Below are 19769 nucleotides of genomic sequence, written 5' to 3' on the forward strand. Positions count from 1 at the left end.
CCCCACATGTCTTTCTAAAGCAATGCAGGCGACTGGGTGGGAAATCTAATGAGAGTAAAGAGATGCTGTTGTACTTCTGCAGAGGGTCTTGTCTTAGCTTTGCCAGGAAACTGGGAATTTTCCATCAGCAAGTGGCAGTCTGTCTGCTCTGTCTCACTGAAACTGCCAAGGGCAATAGGGTTGGGCAAGAATGTATTTGAATATCAGGGCAAGCAGGATGCTGCATGGCAGTGAATATTTAAGTACACTTACAGCTAGTGCAGCCAAGAATGAAAGAAAACAAACTGCTGCCAAGAACGGTACCAACTTCTGTTTAAAAGCTACACTCCAAAAAGGTAACACTGCTGTCCTTTAACAGCACCCAGCACCCATATGTATCTCTACATATGATGCAAATGTCATGTATAGACATAGTCTCAAAAAAGAAAATCCGTTCTAACATTTCTTACCTGAGCGCAACTGCACAGGATGCACAACCCTCTTTCCATTAACATAGGTTTCTGATCGTTCACAAGGCTCCAAAGTAACAATAACTATGAAGAAAACAACATTGATGAATGAGACTTCGAAAGCATTGCACAGAAACAGAAACGTGCAAACCCTACAGGCCTCATTTTCTGCCCATCTTCCCACTAACACCAAAACAAGATACAAGTGAATCACTCCTTGATGCCATGCTGGTTAAAAAAAAAAAAACTACTACTGACATGTCCACATATTGCAGTTGGAAATTATTATTATTATTTTTTCTGTTTGACTTTTCATGTTTATAGTTAACCAAGATCAGAACTTAACTCTTATACTGACAGCAGCCTACAATTTGAAGCTATCATCACTTAAACAATTTTTATTTTCTTCCCCTAAGACTCAAGAGAAAAACAGCGAGTCAAAGCTGATGTTTTGCTTGAGGTAAGAGAAACTTTCAAATACCAGCATTTCCTGGCCAACTATCAAGTGAGGAGTGACAGATTCAGCAATACTTTCCTAGGAAAAGTAAGTTTTTTACCGTCACCATTGTTGTTCCTCTCACTTCGAAAGATACAGTGTTCTTCTTTGATATGAGCCCCACTCAATACAATGTCTTGCCTTCGCTCAGCGTCAGCTTGGCCAACCCTGGGTCCAACAGAAGATATTTCAAGAGCAAATCAGACACTTCCTACAACTCTGTGTAGGACAATATAGCCCAGAAATATCCAGGAAAAAAAGTCTAAACTATTAAGACTATCCTTCAAGCTTCAAGATTTGAACTAGCGCTTAACTTTGCACTGCGGAGAACTTACCAGATTTACCATGAATTGGAGGATAACAGCTTGACAAAAGAAACGACTAGTTTTCTCCCTCTTAGAACATGTAATTTAAACACAGAATTGAAATGTTAAGCACCTCTGGATTTAGCGCATTTCCTTCCCCTTTGTGTACCCCTTCTCTCTTTAGCAAAGGGATGCAGACGGGAAAAAAAAAGTTACAGGAACTTCCAGTGGGGTGTTTCAGCTGGCATACAGTGATCATCCCTTCCAATAATCACCATCTGCACTTCAACAAAGGACCAAAAATGGCTCAGGAGACTCTTGCTGAATAATTTGATGCCACAAGCAGTTTCATCCAGCTTCCAGACAGCAAGAGGTTGGCTGTATCCCTGGAGCATGAAGATTTGTGTCCACACCAAACTCAAATATTTGAACAATTCTAGGTACAGACAACTTAATTTTAAACGCTAATGTTTATGATCTTCTTGCTCTACTTGTTATTCCACACATTTCTGATGTCAGCTAGCTAGCCTCAAAACTTATAATGATTTCTTAAGCCCTAACCTATTCTATTCATCATTCTATGCCGAATTCTCTACAAATTTCCTATTCTTTTCAGTAGGTCCAATGCATATTAGAGTAGTACTATAAAACTGCACCTGTTTGTGTACTCTTCTCCATTTGTTCCCAAGGAATATACAAGCTAAGCAAGCAAACATGGATTAGTGCTCCGAAGTTAGCAAAAATCACCTCTCTTATTCCAGATGCCTTGACAACAACTTTTGGAATAAAATCCATTTTAAGTTGCAAATCTGGCAATTACATTTAATGGCATATATGTGAATGTCGAATACATTCATTGTACAGAGGCATAGGTAACAGTTTATTTAGATAAAGTGAAGACACATCCATATTCCAGTTGCTTTTATCAAGTACTATGGTTTTCAATCCTCCACCTATCAAAATCTTTAAGGCATTTTCAGTACGTTTTATTACTTTTGCTCTCCTATATCTAACAAAGGGTATCACACGTTCTTTTACTGCCCAGGTGTAGTAATGAACTTCTTATAAAGCTCAGTGACTGCACACATTAATTTTAAAGCACAAAATCAACTTAAAAAAAGAAAATTCATTTCTGTACTTTTTTTCCACCTACAGCAATCTCATGCTTCATTTGTACCTGCAAGTTGAATAGCACAATTATCATTTAAACTCATGGTGTCTCCAGCATGGAGATTTAAGCAAGCAGAGAAGCAGACTTCAGAGCATATTAGCACCAATCCTCACCTAGTAATCCCATCTTTGATGTAGTAAAGCAGACATTCAGACATGAGTGGATCTTCATTAAGGTTTACAAGATGAGGAGTCTGAAAGAACAAAAAGAAAAGTTAATTAAGAACTGAGGAACTACTTTCAGGCTTCTTCCCAAAGCTGTGGAGGAGGTCTATTAATCCGGCAATTTTTTTAATGTATATCAAGGTTATTCCATAATGCATTTTTTCCAAACACAACCTCTTGCAGTACTGACGAGCATCACAAAGTAAAAACAGAAATACAGCTCAGATTGCTTAGTTATCTGAAATACCAATCAATAGAGGGAATAAAGACTTCAGCTGGGGGGAAAAAAGGTTCCTTGTAAAGTCTCTGCAAACTTTGATAAGGGAAGTCCAACAGCAGGAAAGGTTGCTTGAGTAAAATTTTGAAACTGATGTGGAATCTGCTTTGGCTGTTCTTGGGCAATACAGGTCAGGTGCTCATTTGGCAAAGTCTGCTAACATCAAAATAAAATCTAGAACAACCAACATTCTCTGACACAAACAGCTAAAAAGCTCTTCATCTAAAGTTCTTCTAAATTTAAATCCACTATGGTTACTAAACCAACCTTCTTTGGTGAAAAAACCCCACTGGAATCAGCAAACAAGTCACAAGGCCTTGGTGTGAAAATCTAGCCAGTGAGATAGCAGTAAGCACAAGCACAAAAGAAAAAGGCAAAAATGGTTAAACAGAATTAAAGAAGAAAGATGATAAAAGAGAAATGAAACTGTTAATAAGCCACTTGTCCCTTTGTTACCCTCAAATAGAATAAATATATCAAGAGGAAATAAATTTGGCTAAGATTCCTTGGGAACATCGCTTCCATCAACTTATTCTAGCTGCAAAAAAGTTTCCTTAAGAGAGATGTTAACAGCACTCAAGTTTACAGAAACCCAAAAATTACTGTATGTTCACAATGAAATATCTCTTTGAATGAAGAAGCTTGATTGTCAATTGCCCAATGGAAGACTTAACTATAAAGACAGAAAGGGAGCGGAAAAAACAGGACACCTTTTTCACCCCTAAAAATACAGGGGCCACCTAAAACCACAGCTGAAGATGTCCCATGCCGTCACTGCTAGTCACTGCATTCAAATCAATATTTGGAGCTTTATAAAGGTCTTAAATCAAGATAAGACTAGAGAGAAATCAAATCCCAGACATAGTCAACTGCTGTAATACCATTATGACTTGTACCGCTTGGACACTTTGAAAATAATGCTGTACTCTATAGATACATGTTTTAGCATCTGAGTTCATTTACTACACTAAATCAAAGTCTGAATGGGTCTTTCACAGGCAACACAGAGCTTTGTAAGAAATAAAGCTCAACAATTTGTAAGATGATGCTAGAAAAACCAACTATTCACTCAGAATGACATCTATTATTCACCCACAGACAGTTATGTCTTCAACTTTCTCCCGTACAGAATTCCTGAAGCATGAGCTGAAGGATTTTCCCTGCTCCCATCTTTGATGACAGCACAAGCAATTAAATTCTCACCTTACATTCCACAAGGTTTCCTGACAAAGGCAAAACTGGTAGATACAGCAATAATCGCACAATGTGATATGATACCTTTTAATTCGTGAAGTGGGCAAAATTTACCTTACCAAATTCCATTTACAGCTCAGCTGGTAAAAACACAGTGCTGTCCCAGTAGCGTATGATTAGATATATGCTGGTACCTCAAGAAGCATAAAGTCTTTGTATAAAAAAATTTAAATTTGGTATCTACGTCTCCTAAATTTTCACAACAGCAGCCACAATTGCTAGGAGAACTAATGAAACTGAAGTGCAAACGTAGCAAGGAACAGAAGCAGACAGGACTAGGTCAGGAGTTTTACTTCTCCTAATAAATCCTACATGGGTAAAAAGAAGTACTATCTATTACCAAAGCCACTACTTAATCCAGATGGCATTTATACACAAACCTGATCGGCTGAAAATGCACCAAAAGAGTCATCAAAAAGAGCTGAGGGCCTCTGAGGGAAAATCTAAAAGGAGATGAGGTTCCGTAACATAAGAGAAAGAAATGCAAAGAACACTCAATGAATTAGTCTTTACAAACCTTAAGCACTTCTGGAGTAGATACCAAAAGCGAACCAGAGTTCCACCTACTCCAAACATAACACTCTAAACACTACTTTAAGCAAACGATTAAACATTTTAACATATTCTGCTGTCCTATATTTCTGTACAATGCCTCTAGATAGGTCCCTCTTTAATCTCAGATCAAGTTTGTTACACGCTTGCACATGCAAGTTTCAGGCTAACATATTACCCTGTGCTCCTTGTTCAACGTTTTTTGAGATACAAACAAGTACATTTTTTCCTTGTACTTCTTTCAATAATTCTGCTTTAACTGCATAGCTAGCTTCTTTACTAACTTGATAATTTTATATTTATAGCACTGATTTATGTTCTTTTCCTGCACAGTTCTGCTGCTTTCAAATTTCAGACTATGAAACTATTGACATGTACTGAAAGAAATGTTCCACTGCGTCCCCTATGCTCAGTTGTTCATCGGATTACAATCCCTTTTTCCAAAGGGGAAAAAGGATTAACAAACAAATTCAAGGAAGAATACCTAAACAAGACTTCAAACTTTTCTGAGCATCTCAAAGAAGAATAGGTAAAGTACCTGTAGAGTACACACACAGCTGCTGCAGAAAATAGCAACAAGCTAAGAGGCAGCATTTCTGAGTTGCTACCAAATCAACACTTCTTTGCAGCACAGGTTTGTCTATAGGAAGGTACAAAAACGATCAACCATTTTTTGATATCAGAAGTGTCCCCACAAACTTTTCACACTGCTCCTACTTCATCACTGCATTAGGCTAGCACATGTTTCCCTACTCTAACAACCAAACGGAAGCTATCACAGGCAATTCTTTCTGCAGCTCCCTAAAAGCATTAAGTACTACGTTGCATCATTTGCATGAGGAACAGCATCCAACTTCATTATTATGCACAAAATAATCCTTAGACGTAGAGTGTTTTAATAGATTTTAACACTATTTCCGAAAAGATATTGTAAAAGGAATTTACTACTAAAGAGCAAAATCTCATTTATGTTCTTCTGTATCTTACATGAACACAGGCCCTTGTGTGAAGGTAGCTCCCTCATCACCTTCTCCTTACAGGCTGATCAGTCTTTTGAAGACATGATGCAATAGTTATCAGTTTTCCCTACCTTTTTAGGTGAGAAGACTCCCAGTGTTCCTCCATCTTCCCGAATAGCAACTCCCATTTCTGCCAACAATGCCTCCCTGAGAGAGAAAAGCAAGATATTTACAATATTTTAGGCTTCTTAGACATAATAAGGTCTAATGAAAGCCACGTATGCAACACATTAGAGTTTCAACCAGCCTATCCGCTGACCATACAGCCAGGACTGTCACCACCTCATAACACAACAGGGCAAAGTCCTAGAGTTTATAGGCCCACAGAATGGCAACAGCAAAGATTTTACAAAGACTTAACAGCATTTTACTGCAATAATGTATCACAAGATAAGTACATTTTAGGACATTACATTCATTGCTTCTTTAAAGAAGGTTAAAGTCTGTTCTAAATTTAAGTATCTAATTTAGGTAAAAGGAGCTACTACTATTCATTAATTTACAAAGACTTAACTGCCTCTTTCTGATCTAATATACAAAGTACTCTCTCCTTCTTAAGGAGAATAAGAAGATGGCAAACACTGTGATGTTTTCCCCAAAATGTTCTCAGTCTCCCAATTTCTTCCTACGGAATTGCCAGAATTAATGGTAGTATTTCTTTTAAACAGCTATCCAAAGTGCTTTTGTTGTTGTTTTTTGAGGGTTTTTTTGTTTGTTTGTTTGTTTGTTCTTTTTTAAATTCAACTCCTTGCATCATCAACATCACGCAGTAAAGACTTCCACAGCTTGCTTACGCATTGGGACAACTTCCTGTTTCAAATCACCTGTTAACCTTTAAGTCCCTTAGCTCTGTCAGTGAATAATCAATCTCTATCCACTTTCTTCATGTACCTCTCATGATTTTATGGACTGCTCAGTCACACTGTTGCCAGGCAAAGATGTTTCCCTTACTAGATTATTAAAAGCTTACCAAATATGTAAGTAACATTCTGTTTGGTTGCACTCACTTTCTGACAATTATTAAGCATCTGTTTTCTTGGTCTAAGACACAATTAAAACCAAAACTGGAAAGCTGGAGCTGTTTCATAATTTTAGATACTCCAGTACTAAAAACTTAAGTTTTTTCTGCTTAACTTTAGGGCTAAAATTTTTGGAATGTAAGAAAATGGTGGAAGAGGGAAGAAAGAGACCAGGACCCCATGCTCCTTCACAGCAGAAGCCAATGTAGCAGCTTAGGATGTTACCTGAATTACAGCAATAAACACTGTAACGTAGGAACATACAGGAAAGAACACAGCTTTCTCTCAGCATTGCCCCTACTGTAACATATAACACAAAGGTCAGCAGAATTATCACTAAGCACTATTCTGCTTATTCCATTGCTTTTGAACAGATTCATATTCTCCATTTGCCACACTTCTCTGTTTTCTAGAGACCATCCACATCTACAGCACTTCTGATTCCTGACCTTTCCATCCTAATGGCCTCAGTTTTCCTCAGCTTCTCTTCCCATGTTTCATTCAGCTCTGCAATGATCTTCTCAGATTCCTGCGTGAAAAATCCCAGAAGCTCTTTTACAATTCTTCCCAAAGTTCTTTACATAATACACAAAGCAATTAAGGTTTATGCTCACATCTAGACCTCAAATTAATTTTGGATATAAAAAGTATACTGTCAGCACTCCAGAACTCCAAGTCATCTTCCTTAATTTTTAAAACAGTAAATAGCCTTGAAAGCAACCTGAGAAGAGACGATTTCATATCTAACCACAGTCAGACTTTAATTTGAACCACCTAGGGTTTGTTGTTTTTTGTTGGGGTTTTTTTGTTGGTTTTTTTTTTTTAATCTGATTTACAGTCATCATTCAGTAACTGGATGCCAAGGAACTGCAGAGACTGCACTGTTATTTCCATGGCAACAGCGGGTTTCCAATAGGAAAGGGATATGCAGTGTGTGCTCCAACCCATTCCAATCCCTGTGGCAGTGTCTCATGGAAAAGACATGAGAATGAAGCATAGATTCAACACAGCCAGCTCTCCCCACTCATCCACCCATGGAGACTGGGGGGGGTGGGGGGGGGGTGGGGGCCTTTCATAAAAATTAAGAAATACTTCACTGTAGTGGACTTTTGATGCAGTTCAATTCTATGCAGAATTCGGACAAGGCTGCTATTGTGTGGATAAAGCATGCTATTCTGTGTGCTTCACATTTTAATCTGTGGGGGCTGGGCGAATACAACAGTGGCAGGATTATTCTTCCTCGTTTTTCAATTTTGGGGTAATTTGGTTTTCTGAAAGCCAACTGCATTTGCTAGTCAGACTTTGTCCACACTAGTGCTGACCAGGCCTCCTGAAGTCTGTACTTATGATCAAATTTTCCATCATTACCACTGCATCAGAGGATCTGTAAACAAGCATCAAGATTTTAATTTATAATTTAGTTGTGGCTCCAGGCTAAAATTAAACCTAAATAATCCTAACAGGAAAGGCTGTTGCCTGAACTCAGTTTCTAGCCCACCACAGTTAAGTGCCCTTTTTAAGGTGTAAGTGGGTTTCAGACAACTTTCTACAAAAACAGTTGCATACTGGATGTATTCATGAAGGAAAGTTTGCCCGGGTTCACTGCTATTTAGCCTTGGAAAAGACCAAAGTAATAGCCTCCTTAATCTACAGCAATACCTACCTTCAAACGTTCAATAGCCTCTTCTCCTCCAGGTGTTGACATGATTCTTTCCTGTATACTGGATACAGATGTTAAGCCCACCTGACTACTGAGAGAGCAGGAAGATGGAGATGCAGAGAGGGACCCCATGGAGGCTGTGGAAAAATTGCCAGGACGTTGATTCTCGGAGGCTAGCAAGTATCTATGTTTATTGTTCTGAAAATCTTTCAAATCTGGGAGAGAGACACACAGACAGAGGGAAGGCAGAAAGATGGGAAAAAGGAAAATAGGAAGAGAGAAGGAAGAGGAAAAAGGAAAGGAAGGAAATACCAGTGTAAGAGGAAAGCATTTAAGCAGCAACAAGACAAGTTTTGTAATTTTTAGATGGCAGTTCTGAAACAAATCTTGTAATATTAGTATCCATAACATAACGATAACTCAGTTCAGACCCTGAGGATTATTTACTAGTGAGGACTGCATCATAAACCATTTTGATCAAAAAAAGCTTGAAAAAATAAATTACACACTTGCCAAAAAATAAACCATCCTATTCCTAACTGAACACTAAATTGAGCACCATGGAGCTCAGGCCAGGAGCAGATTCAGTTCCTCATGACATTAGTAACATTTTCGGCTGAAGCCTGAATAGACACAAACTCCTTCAACTCAGCAAAACATTCTCTTCCAGACTCCTTTAATCGAAACTGATGATTAAGTCAATCTTTATTACAGCAGTGGTTCTGCTGCTGAACCACCCAGACCACAAGCACAAAGATCCTATCCCTCTTTAAATTCTCACAGGCGAGTATGTAAATCACCTGTCAGTCCCCGACAGGGAGAAGAGAACACAAGTTCACAATAATGTCATTATGTTACTTCTTGACCCTCTTTATCTGCAAAGTGAAAATCTAAGATACCTGATCTGTGAAATACCTGATAAGGCGCTCATACTTCAGAAGGCGCTTTAAAGCTTTTTGGTCTTAGTTTAGATGAGGAAGACCTTAAAAAACCCCAAGATTTAATAAGGAGGCTTTTGTTGCTTGAAAACCTGGAGGCCTGAAAGATGCCTCCTTGAAAGTCAGAAAACAAGGAAAAAGTGCATGAATGATTTAAGAACATATATCCAAAGGCAATTTATTTTAATCTAACTTGGCTTCTCAGATATGTCTATAAACCATATCCTCAGAATAATCACACACCAAAAAAAAAAAAAATCAGACAAGTAAATAGGTCCATTTTAATAATTCTGATAGTTTTAAATTCTATTTCAAAACCAAATCATTTAAAATAAGTATCCTTAGGAAAGAAACAGGTCAAACCAGACCTTGCAAGTTATAAACAAGGGCTTCACACTTACAGAAATGAGATGCTCACACAGACATTGCACAAATTTCCACGTCCTCCTACATCTCCTCTACTTCTATCCTGAACAATTCTGTTATTGTCAGCCTTATGCCCTAGTTCACTCCACATTCAACCTGCTGTTTCAGCCTCATGAAACTCATGATTGCATCAACTCAGTTTGAAAACCACCATCTGCAAATACAGGAAGCAGGGGTGGGAAATTAACAGAAGAAAAGCAGGTTAAGGAAAGGGAATGCCATTGGGATGCAGAAAGCAGGCATGACAGAGCACGGAGGATGAAGTCTCGAAAGGCCCATAGACACATGCACTCCTGAAGATAAAGGAAGTGGCACTTGCAATAGCTTTCACACTTGCTGTGACCACAGAGAACCAAAACCCTCAACATCATGCACGCTTCTCCTGGAGGCTGCAGCTTTCACACGAATGACATATGCACACGCTGGAAGGAGCATCAGAACGTAAGACAAGGCCAGGATGAGTCTTTACACCACCAGTAGCTTTAATTTTAGGAAATTTCAGACAGATCTCTTGCAGTTGATATTGTTTGAGTGAGGATGAAGAAGAATGAAAGAGTTAAAAAAGTCTACCAATCCTAAATGTACACAGAATACATTTCTCTTGCAGTGGACTACGTATACTTCCCTTTCCTAGAAGCAAACAGTAGAACAGAAGTAAAATGTTATTTGCTGACTGTTTCTAACCCTATTAAGTTAATGATCTGCAATCAAGTATTGGAGCTCAAATAAGAGACTTTCACCAGTATAAGATGTTCAACTCTTTTTTTTTTTTTTTTAAAGAGACTACAAAATCAATAAATCTCAGTCTCCAGGAGGAATTGGTAACATTTCATCTTGAGTCAATCAACTGATACATTCAAAACAAATATTTCTATGTGGAAAAGAGACGTTACAAGGCCAGGAAGCTAGGTGAGCAGAATCTGTTTCAACTGAGCAACTTGAGAAAGATTTGCAAAAAATATTTTCTACTTCAAGTCTAAACTGTTGGCTATCATGAAAATAGACTAAAGAATTACCACTCTCCCTTCTACATTTTGCCAGAAAGAAAGCAATGATCATATGTTGCATTTTAAACTTTGCACTTTTTTTGACTGTTGACTTAATCTAAGAAATGCTGGTTAAGCTCGTTTCCATGAAACTGCATTGCATTCCACAGTGAGTGTTCTGTCTGGGATTTCCCTGTGAGAGATGCTGGCATGCAAAGCTCAGTTAAAAGCTGACCCAGAGAAAGCACGTTAAAAAGAGAACCACACAATACACACATTTGCCTCCACTTCCAGAGTATTCATCTCCCATTGGATCAACTGAAAGGAAGCAGGAGGGAAAATACAAGAAGGATCAAAATTGAAGGTTCATCAGTGACACAGGAAGGGAAGAGAATACTACTTGATGTTTAAAGAAACAAAACACGGTTTTCAGTAACACATAGTTCTTTCAGTTTTGATTTAGAACTGAAACACACAGACTGTACCAAGAATGAAAACACCTGCATTTCATTGTCTTCTGGCCCCATTCTCTTGAAAACAAAAAGGTAAATATATGCCACACATCTTTAAGCAGCCTGTGACTAAGTCAGGATTTCTGCTTCACAGGCAAGTAAGCTCTGACAAATCAGAAACTGGTGCAATTTTCTTTTTTTGTTTGTTTGGGTTTTTTTTTTTTTAAGTGAAAGAATCTTTTAATCCACAGGAATATATTCTGTGTTTTTATGGGCACCTCCTTCACTAGGAATTACATCACTGTTCATATCATAGAAGAATGTAGCAGCTAAAACTTTAGTTTATTTGCCTTGTTTGGCATGATGACAAGGAAATAATTCAGGCACAAGCGTGTTCTGGTGCTTTAAGAGGTTGCTGGCAAAGCAAATCAGCACAATACTGCTCTGCCAACCTAACTCAAAATCTCGCCCCAAAAGAATTCATTATTTATTCACAAGCAGCTGTTCCACAGCTAGTTATTTTGAGATGACAAATGGTTTGTCACTCAGGACATTGTCTAACAGCAATTAGCCATCGTTTTCTTTTCTGAGCAAGGATGGCATTGAAGCCAGGTATCAACTAATAACCTTAACCCTTTAAGGAGGAAGAACAGATGCTTTCTTTCTCAGTACGAAGTGAAGTTTCTCTATCTCAACTATCCTCCTTTTATTGGCAGCCAGACAAAAAGCCCTCCGTTAACTCACCAGGGCAAGTCCTGAATGTGTAAGTTCTGTTACACAAAGTCATTTCTACAGTAACAGGAAACTCAATCTCCGTGTTTCTCCTTGAGAATTTGAAGGTGACCTGTCAACTCTACAGACAATGCTAGGATGGGTTGTTTAAAGACAGAAGACACAACCATTTCTAAAACCATGTTCAAAAATTAATATCAGCACCTACTTCCATGTTTTAAACCCCTTTCTCTCACAGGCCAAGCTCTCCCTCCTCTGTAAGAGAGGCCAACGTCGAGATGGTAATGTCTGTTTAATCCACTTACTGTCAATAATATCTCCCAGCCCCTGGGCACGCAGGAGATCCTTAAGCCTTGTCACCTCCTCCTTCAGCTCACGCACCAGCTTGGCATTGGGATCTTCATTGATAACAGCATTGCATTTAATCTGTTTTGCACGATCAGCATATCTGGAACCAGACCAAAACAAATGGAACCTTACAATGAACATTTAAGTGCTTATATGCAACACGGGAATGCAGCAATATAGGAGACATTTAGCTTGCAGCTGTGTGTCAGAAAAGAATCCTGGATTACATTGAATCATGTATTTGAATTCATATTTAATAAAGGGTATTGCTGCAAAAAAGTCAAGTCCTATTCAAGATGGATTAACAATTATGTACAACAGACAACATGTTTGTTTTTTTTTTTTTTCTTTTTTCTTTACTCAGTGCTTTGAAGCCTCAGCTTGAGTAATATGCTCAATTTTAGGGACCACACTGGAAAAAAACATATGAACACAAGAAGATGAGCTTGACTTTTCAAGTTAAGAGTAGGCAATAAATCCCTAGCTCCCTGTTCACATACAATAGACTGCTTTTCCTCTTTCAGGGTAATTGAGTTCTTGCCAGTATAGTCGTCTTCCCCACAGATTTTCTCAAAGTACAATAACCCAAAGGTTTGAAGGATAGAATGTGGCCATTAGAGCTAACAGCTACCCATACCCATCTTACATAAAAAGAAAGTACCTTAAAGTGCTCAAAGTTTCATCGTAGTTTATGTCTGCTGGACTCAAAGCAGCAACCATTGCAGTTCTGGAGTTACCGCCTATAATGAACAGGCAAGATTTTAGATAAAACTACAGTGCACAATCTAGGCACTGATTACCTACTAAATAACAGTATTTTCAATAAGTTATAGACTTCAATCGTATTCTGAATTACTGAGGAACATATAAAAATCATAGAAGAGTCGTAACTTTAACAAAAGGTGGAATTAATGTGAGTCAGATTTGACAAGTGAAGACATTTAACCTCATACCTGATACAAATTTAAGTGAGTTAAAAGCAGTCAGAAAATTTAGGGAGAATTTCTTTCTACACTGGCACAGGCAAGTCAGACATACCTAGATTTTCTCGAAGAAGCCATGTTAGTACAGAGTCCCTGTATGGTATAAAGTCTGTCTTCTTCTTCTTTTTACTCTACAAAAAAATAACATACTACTTAAAAATAGACACCAAATGGAAAATTAACATTTAAGACAAAAATCATAGTATAGGTATTTAAAGAGCCATGACAGCATACACATATGCAATCTAAACAAAGGGATAGCCCATCCTCAGTTGTACAAATGATTACTGAGTTTGATATTAAATAACATGCAATATATTCAGACATCTAAACAGAGGATGATAAGCAGCCCAGAGAATTCCCTTGCCACACTACCTTCAGAAAATGTTTTTCTGTGTATGAAGAATATCGTCCTGACAATTAAGTCCTGTGTTATAAAACCATTCCAAGATAATTTAAGCAGTAAACCTTACTCCTTCAGGGGAAGAGTCCCTTTTCCTCTGCTAAAAAAGTTACAGGTTTTTAGAGCAGTCAAAAGGAGATCGCACAGCTACAGAGATACAGATAAACGTGTGAAAGGACAACTACCCAACAGCAGGTAAATATCTTGCTTCAAGAGATGCCAAAAGTTTAATTCCACACAACATTTAACACAGGATATGGCTTTGCAATAAAAGGCCTGACTATAATTTGGGCGAAACTCCTAACACTCAAAAGGTGCTTAAAATGTGTTAGTCTTGCAATAGCTTTATTGTCCCTTGACAAAGGTGAGTAACCTTACAATGGAAAAGTAAAATTACCAAGGGCAGGTAAGCATCAGATGCTGAAGCTGAAAACTAGAATTGACTATCGCCTACAATCCATTATATGGGGCAAAGAAAAAAGCATGGAGAATAGAAGCATGAAAGCAAAGTTATCCAAACTAAAAGTAAATATTCCCTAGGTAAGTCACCAATCAGGAGCAGGAATGTAATAAAAAAAATTCATAACTACATACTTAAATGGATACTTTTCATTAATTTTTCCCCAACCTTAGAACATTTTTACATTTTAGCACTGCTAATTCTCAGGCTTCATGACTATAATTTATAGTCACAGGAATTTCTCAAAGATCTGACATAAAAGATCCCTGCTTTTTGATTCCAAAGCAAAGAGAATAAAATCTCACACTCAGGCAAAAAAGACAACATCCACTACTCAGACCATCATACCTTGTTGGTGCAGTTATCCTAAGTTGAATGCGTTAAAGAAAGAGGAAGAAGATACAAGATGAGCTTCTTAACAGAGCTTTATATATAATTTCCGTGTTAGCTTGGATAGTATTTTCTTTTCTTGAGAAGCCAAATGAATGACAACAGCTTTTCACTTAAAAAACCTAAAAAGCACTTAAGTATATTGCACCTGTCCAAGCTGTTGAGAACTCACTTTTTAAATGAACAGCAATAATTTACTTGCCTTTTTTTAAAAATACTAGTTGAGTATAAAAATAAAAGACAAAGTACTTTTCCAAATCCACAGCATTATGTTTGGACCAACACATGCTCGCTCAACTCAACACATTACTAAGTCTTGCCATTGCAAAAAAAGCCAGTGATAATCACATTATTGCACTTGTATTTCTGAAGTTTTTAACAACAAACGTGCAGTTTGTTTTCTAAGATTATTTTTTCAAATGAAAATACAATTACTGCTCTGCAGAACTAAAAGCTTGCTACCTGAACATGTCTTCTACACAAATGCAGGCTTCTTGTGCAAGGCTTTTTCATAGCTAAACAAACCAATGCTTCAATCTATCAACAAATAATGTTTCTACCAGCCTGCATGGCATTCACAGAATACTATCAACACTACTCATTTATCAAAATATACACAGAAAATTTGGCTGAGAACGCTAGGCCAAGAACAGTGAATGATTCTGTTCTACTCCATGTTTTTTACTGTCTCAGTTTTACTAGCTATGGAAAGGTTCTTGCAGATAAGTAAATGCTGTACTTACCACTTCAGCCAATGCCGAAATAACTTTGCCAAGAGTTGTGAGAGACTTGTTTATATTTGCTCCTTCCTGAGAAAACAGAATCCAGTATTATAGAATAATTGACATTGTTCATCCATGAACCTCTGTAGACTAAACGACCTAAATGTCACATCCATGATCAGGAAGTGGGGGGAAGAAGTCTTCAGTTTTGCAACTATTTTTTCCATACTTAAAATAGCAATCCTTTCTTTTCCATATTTGTCAAGCAAAGACTCCACATGATGCTTGTGCACCCACTTCCATTTCTTTCCCCATGCATCAATGGCCCAATACCTTTAATCGGGTTCCTTTGGCACCAGTTGAATCAGCTCGTTCACTCCCAGCTAGATCCACAAGGCTAATCTTGCTGACCTGCACAGATAAAGCACATTAAACAATAAACATCAAAGAATTCTATAGTGTAAGAACTCTACCGTCCGAAAAATCACTGTAGTGTGCTTAAAACTACAGTCAAACAAAGTCTTCACAAGCAATTAGCTTGATGCTGTTATCTTATGGACAAAGTGTCTGGGATTATGCTCTTAGGTATCCCTATACCCCACCTAAGAAAGAGAGAATGAGGTCTCACATGAACAGAGCAGAACAGAAGTCAAAAGAAATTAAGTGTTATTGCTACAGACAACACAAGAATCTCAAAGGAAGAGAAACTTAATGTTTCATCCTGACTCTAGTGACACCAACAATAAAACACTGGCCCACCTAAGACTACAGATTACCCGTCAGTTAATGACAATTTTACAGGGTCTTTCTATTTGGCGGGGTGGTAGTGGTGTCTTCAATACGTAACTTTTTTTCAGATCTGTCCACAGTAGTCAGTTCAGAAGCATGAACATTACGGCTACTTCAGCTACTTTTGCATGACAGAGCCTCCATTTCAGAGTAATAAGAGCTAGAAAACTGTTCCATGCTAAACAGCATACCTCCTTTTAACACGCAAATTGCGGAAAGTGCCGAAGTGTCACTCATTCCAAAGAAAAGAGCTAACAAGGCAAATATTTTGCACTGACAAGCAAAGCCACAGAAAGTTCTGGGAACAAGACTGGGGAAGATTAATTTCTTTTATTTCATATATCGCTTCCCATAGAACCCAGTCCTTAAAGCCGTATTTTTCCCACATCTATATATTCTCCTCCTGCACATATTCCCCATTTATTTGTTTTTAGAATTACAATCAAACCAAATCCCGTAAGAAATAAAAGGGCTTTTGACAAGGCACACAGCAAGTTCACCCGTAAACAAAACACCATAAAAACCAATTAATGAGAATTAATTTTCTCATTATACTGCCAATAAGAATAAGTCAATGCAGGGAAGATTTGTGGAAAACAGTCAGAAAGCCACTTATCCGTAACATACCTTCTCTGTGGAAAGATCGGTTTCTGTGTCATGCTTCTTCTGAGTAAAGACAATTGTAAACACAGCATGAGAGCGGCTGCTGGTTTCATTCATGTTGGTAGCTGCCACAGTCCTAATATATGAACAGATAAAGACATGCTTAGAAAACAGTAGTCTCTACACTGCAAGTGCAGCTACCTGCAGGGCTGAATGCAGCTGTAGAGGAATGAGACCAAGAGGCTGTACAGTTGATGCTCTGCTCTGTAACCAAGACCAAGCCACACCAAACACCATTAACAAACCCTTTGAATTTTCACTCCTGAATTATTCCCACCTTCATCACAGTTTAAACAAAGCTTCCTCAATCTGTGTACTCAATAATCTACCTTACAGTCAAAGACCCAAGAAAATGCAAGCAGCATTTACGTCAGTCTTCTCCACACATTGTTAAACAGAGCCTACAGCTGACATGAAAACAACTACTAATAAGCCAGAACCTAAAGCTAGAATGCCAATTTTAGTCCTGATCACTTGAATGAATGAGGAGACTGTGTTCACATGTTTATACTAATATAGTGATACAGTACACAATGAAAGCAGAACTAAAAGCCAGATTAATTATTTTCATGCTTCATCTCAAGCCATTACAAGCTTTTAGTATCTACACTTACACACTGTAACTTAGGTTATAATACTTATGTAAGTCATAATACTTATAGCTATCTAGCACTGTTTCACCAGACAAAACAATTCCAGCCTTTTAATAGCATTGATCAGCGCCTATTTAAACAACATTCCTCACGTGACATGAAGTTTTTTTTAAAATGCCAATGTATCACACAAACATAAATTTGCTGCTGTATGCCATATATGACCACAACAGAGATAAAAATATATAACGGGCTATTGTCACTAACCTGGCTTTGTTCCCAGCATCCATGAGGTCTGCAATGTCTGTGTAAGATGTGACTGCTAACTTGGACAGATCTTCCACATATGGTCCAAGCAGAGGATGTTCTCGCACCCGCAAATTCCCTTTGTTCTTCGGGTTCAACAAGTCCCTGACTCTCTCACAGTATATCTCCATGTAACTCACCTGAAAACAGGAATTTGTATAGGCAATTTAGGTTTCTTAAGGCTTCCTCTGCAAGCAGCTCTGCAGCATTTCAGAGGGCCGCTGGTAGAAACTCCCCCAGTCCACTACAAGAAAGCGGTAGGTGGGTGTCTCAGTCCATTTAACAGCTTGAGACAATGGCAGAAGGGAAGAAGAGTGACTAGTCTCATGCATCAGATCTCAACATAAGCTGCAGGCCTTGGGTCCACACATAGATCCCTCAACCATTTCAAACAACGTTGATGTTTAATTAAAAATCATACACTTGAGTTCACAACCATCTTAACAGCTTTAACATGACACAGCAGCAAACCTACTTTTCTAAAGAGGAAAACAAGGCAGGCGGTAAAAGGAGTCTGCTTACAAGGAATCTCTCTTATGAACCTCCAAAGCAAACTTAAGAAGGGAAAAAAATTATTTTCTTTGTATGCAGAAGCAACTTTTGATTCTAAGATGTACCCGCATCCTGCTGTATTTCTGAGTCATCAGCACAATTATTCAAACTATGGTAATCTTAAATCTGCACCCTTTGAAATAAATTATAAAGCTAAAATTATTTTTAAATGCATTCTTTAATGTTTCTCATTGCACTAGGCTTATCCCAGTCCAACAGGTATTTAGCAGCTGCTGCAGTCAGAACCATAAATAAGTACCAAACAGAAAAAACATCATGAAAATGCAGGAATCTTCTCATTCACAAATCCTAAACAAGATACTCCCATGGTATTCAAGCATTAAGTCATCAAATGTTAATAAAATAAAATTAAATGAAGCATTAAAATGGACATATTCAAAGTCACAGAAATAGTAATTTCCCAGTTCTGTAATTTAGAAGTAATAAAGACTGGAGTTCACGTTTATTAACAATAATCGCATTTGACTCTTACCAGCTTTTTGGCCTTCCTTTCTTTTGAAGCTTGCAACATATTGTTTGCCATTAAAACTGACTGGGACAAGAAACAGTAAGAGAAAGAAAATACTATTTCTGCAAAGCAGCTGCTTTTATTTTTATTTTGGAGCAGGGCGGGGAGACAGGACAGAAAAAGAAATGGTGTTTTATGATAGCGTATGAAAACCAATTTCTAAACACAAACCAACCGAAGTAAGGATAATAATTAAGAAAAATTAAGTAGTGACAAATTTCTTATCTATACATGGCTTAAACAATTTTTTCGGCAAGCCAACCTTACTAAGAGATGTCAGGTAAGACTGCATGACTAAGCTATTCTAGACAAGTCCTGTAGAGAAATGGGGTATAAATTACGACTATATTAACTGACAAGAAACATGTAGTCTTCCATCCAGCAGTCAAAAACGAAAAAAAATCTTTAAATGCATCTTTAGGTTTTTCAGCCCATCATTTTTTTCGTAATTGCTACAAAGGTAAAGGTATACTGATTTTCTAGTGGGGGGGAAAAAGTCACAGAAAGGTTTTATTTACATTTGCCTCAAACATGAAGCAGAAAAGACATAAAGCCTAAAAAAAATTATAGAATGAAAAAATCAGCATCTTAATGCAACATCAGTAACAGAGCACCTAAGCTCAGTTTGATGTCCAGCACGCAGATACTCTTTGATCTCTCACCATACTCACCTCTACGGAATATGACATTTCTTCATTGCTGTTGTCATTGATTTTCTCAAACAGCTCTTCACATAGCTGGAAAGAGATTAAACCCGAGTCAGAAATTAGTCTTTACTGAGTAGTAACAAGTAACTACTATGTCATGCCATTAAACTGGCTTTAGAGTGAGGGCAGGGGAAGAAAAAGAACCCATTACATTAACCACGTACAGCCTCACTGGGAAGATACTTAATCTCAACTCTACACCACTATCATCCAACCTTATGCTATATAGTATCTCAACAATTGTTCTAGGTTTAACCAGTATTATTATTCTGTAGTAGAAAATTAGAAAAAGCCTGTAATAACTGAAATTGGAAGTAATTGTTTTAGAAAGGAATTCTTAAAATCCATAATCTTCTCTTAGTCTCAAAAAAAAAAAAAAAGCCTAGTTGGTGTGCTGAAGTTCCACGATTCAAATTTAAATCAA

General features: G+C 37.7%; 1 protein-coding gene across 3 annotated transcripts in view; it reads right to left on the reverse strand.

The window, feature by feature from the left end:
• Positions 1-19769, reverse strand: part of KIF1B (kinesin family member 1B) — a gene marked incomplete at both ends in the record, with an annotated part of 86920 nt that overhangs the window by 46771 nt on the left and 20380 nt on the right. For 2 of the 3 annotated variants that reach the window (XM_082009340.1, XM_082009341.1), the window contains 14 exons: positions 450-533; positions 1007-1113; positions 2535-2614; positions 5759-5834; positions 7156-7235; positions 8370-8503; positions 12206-12348; positions 12910-12988; positions 13287-13362; positions 15228-15293; positions 15540-15617; positions 16623-16734; positions 17519-17697; positions 19310-19375. In XM_082009340.1, the coding sequence (XP_081865466.1) occupies positions 450-533; positions 1007-1113; positions 2535-2614; positions 5759-5834; positions 7156-7235; positions 8370-8503; positions 12206-12348; positions 12910-12988; positions 13287-13362; positions 15228-15293; positions 15540-15617; positions 16623-16734; positions 17519-17697; positions 19310-19375 (1360 nt within the window). Of the gene's footprint in view, positions 1-449; positions 534-1006; positions 1114-2534; positions 2615-5758; positions 5835-7155; positions 7236-8369; positions 8582-10992; positions 11035-12205; positions 12349-12909; positions 12989-13286; positions 13363-14442; positions 14461-15227; positions 15294-15539; positions 15618-16622; positions 16735-17518; positions 17698-19309; positions 19376-19769 lie in introns of all 3 variants that reach the window. The other variant, XM_082009339.1, reaches the window with a different exon arrangement.

Source organism: Phaethon aethereus (assembly GCF_964289735.1).
Source record: "Phaethon aethereus genome assembly, chromosome: 21".
NCBI classification, from domain to species: domain Eukaryota; kingdom Metazoa; phylum Chordata; class Aves; order Phaethontiformes; family Phaethontidae; genus Phaethon; species Phaethon aethereus.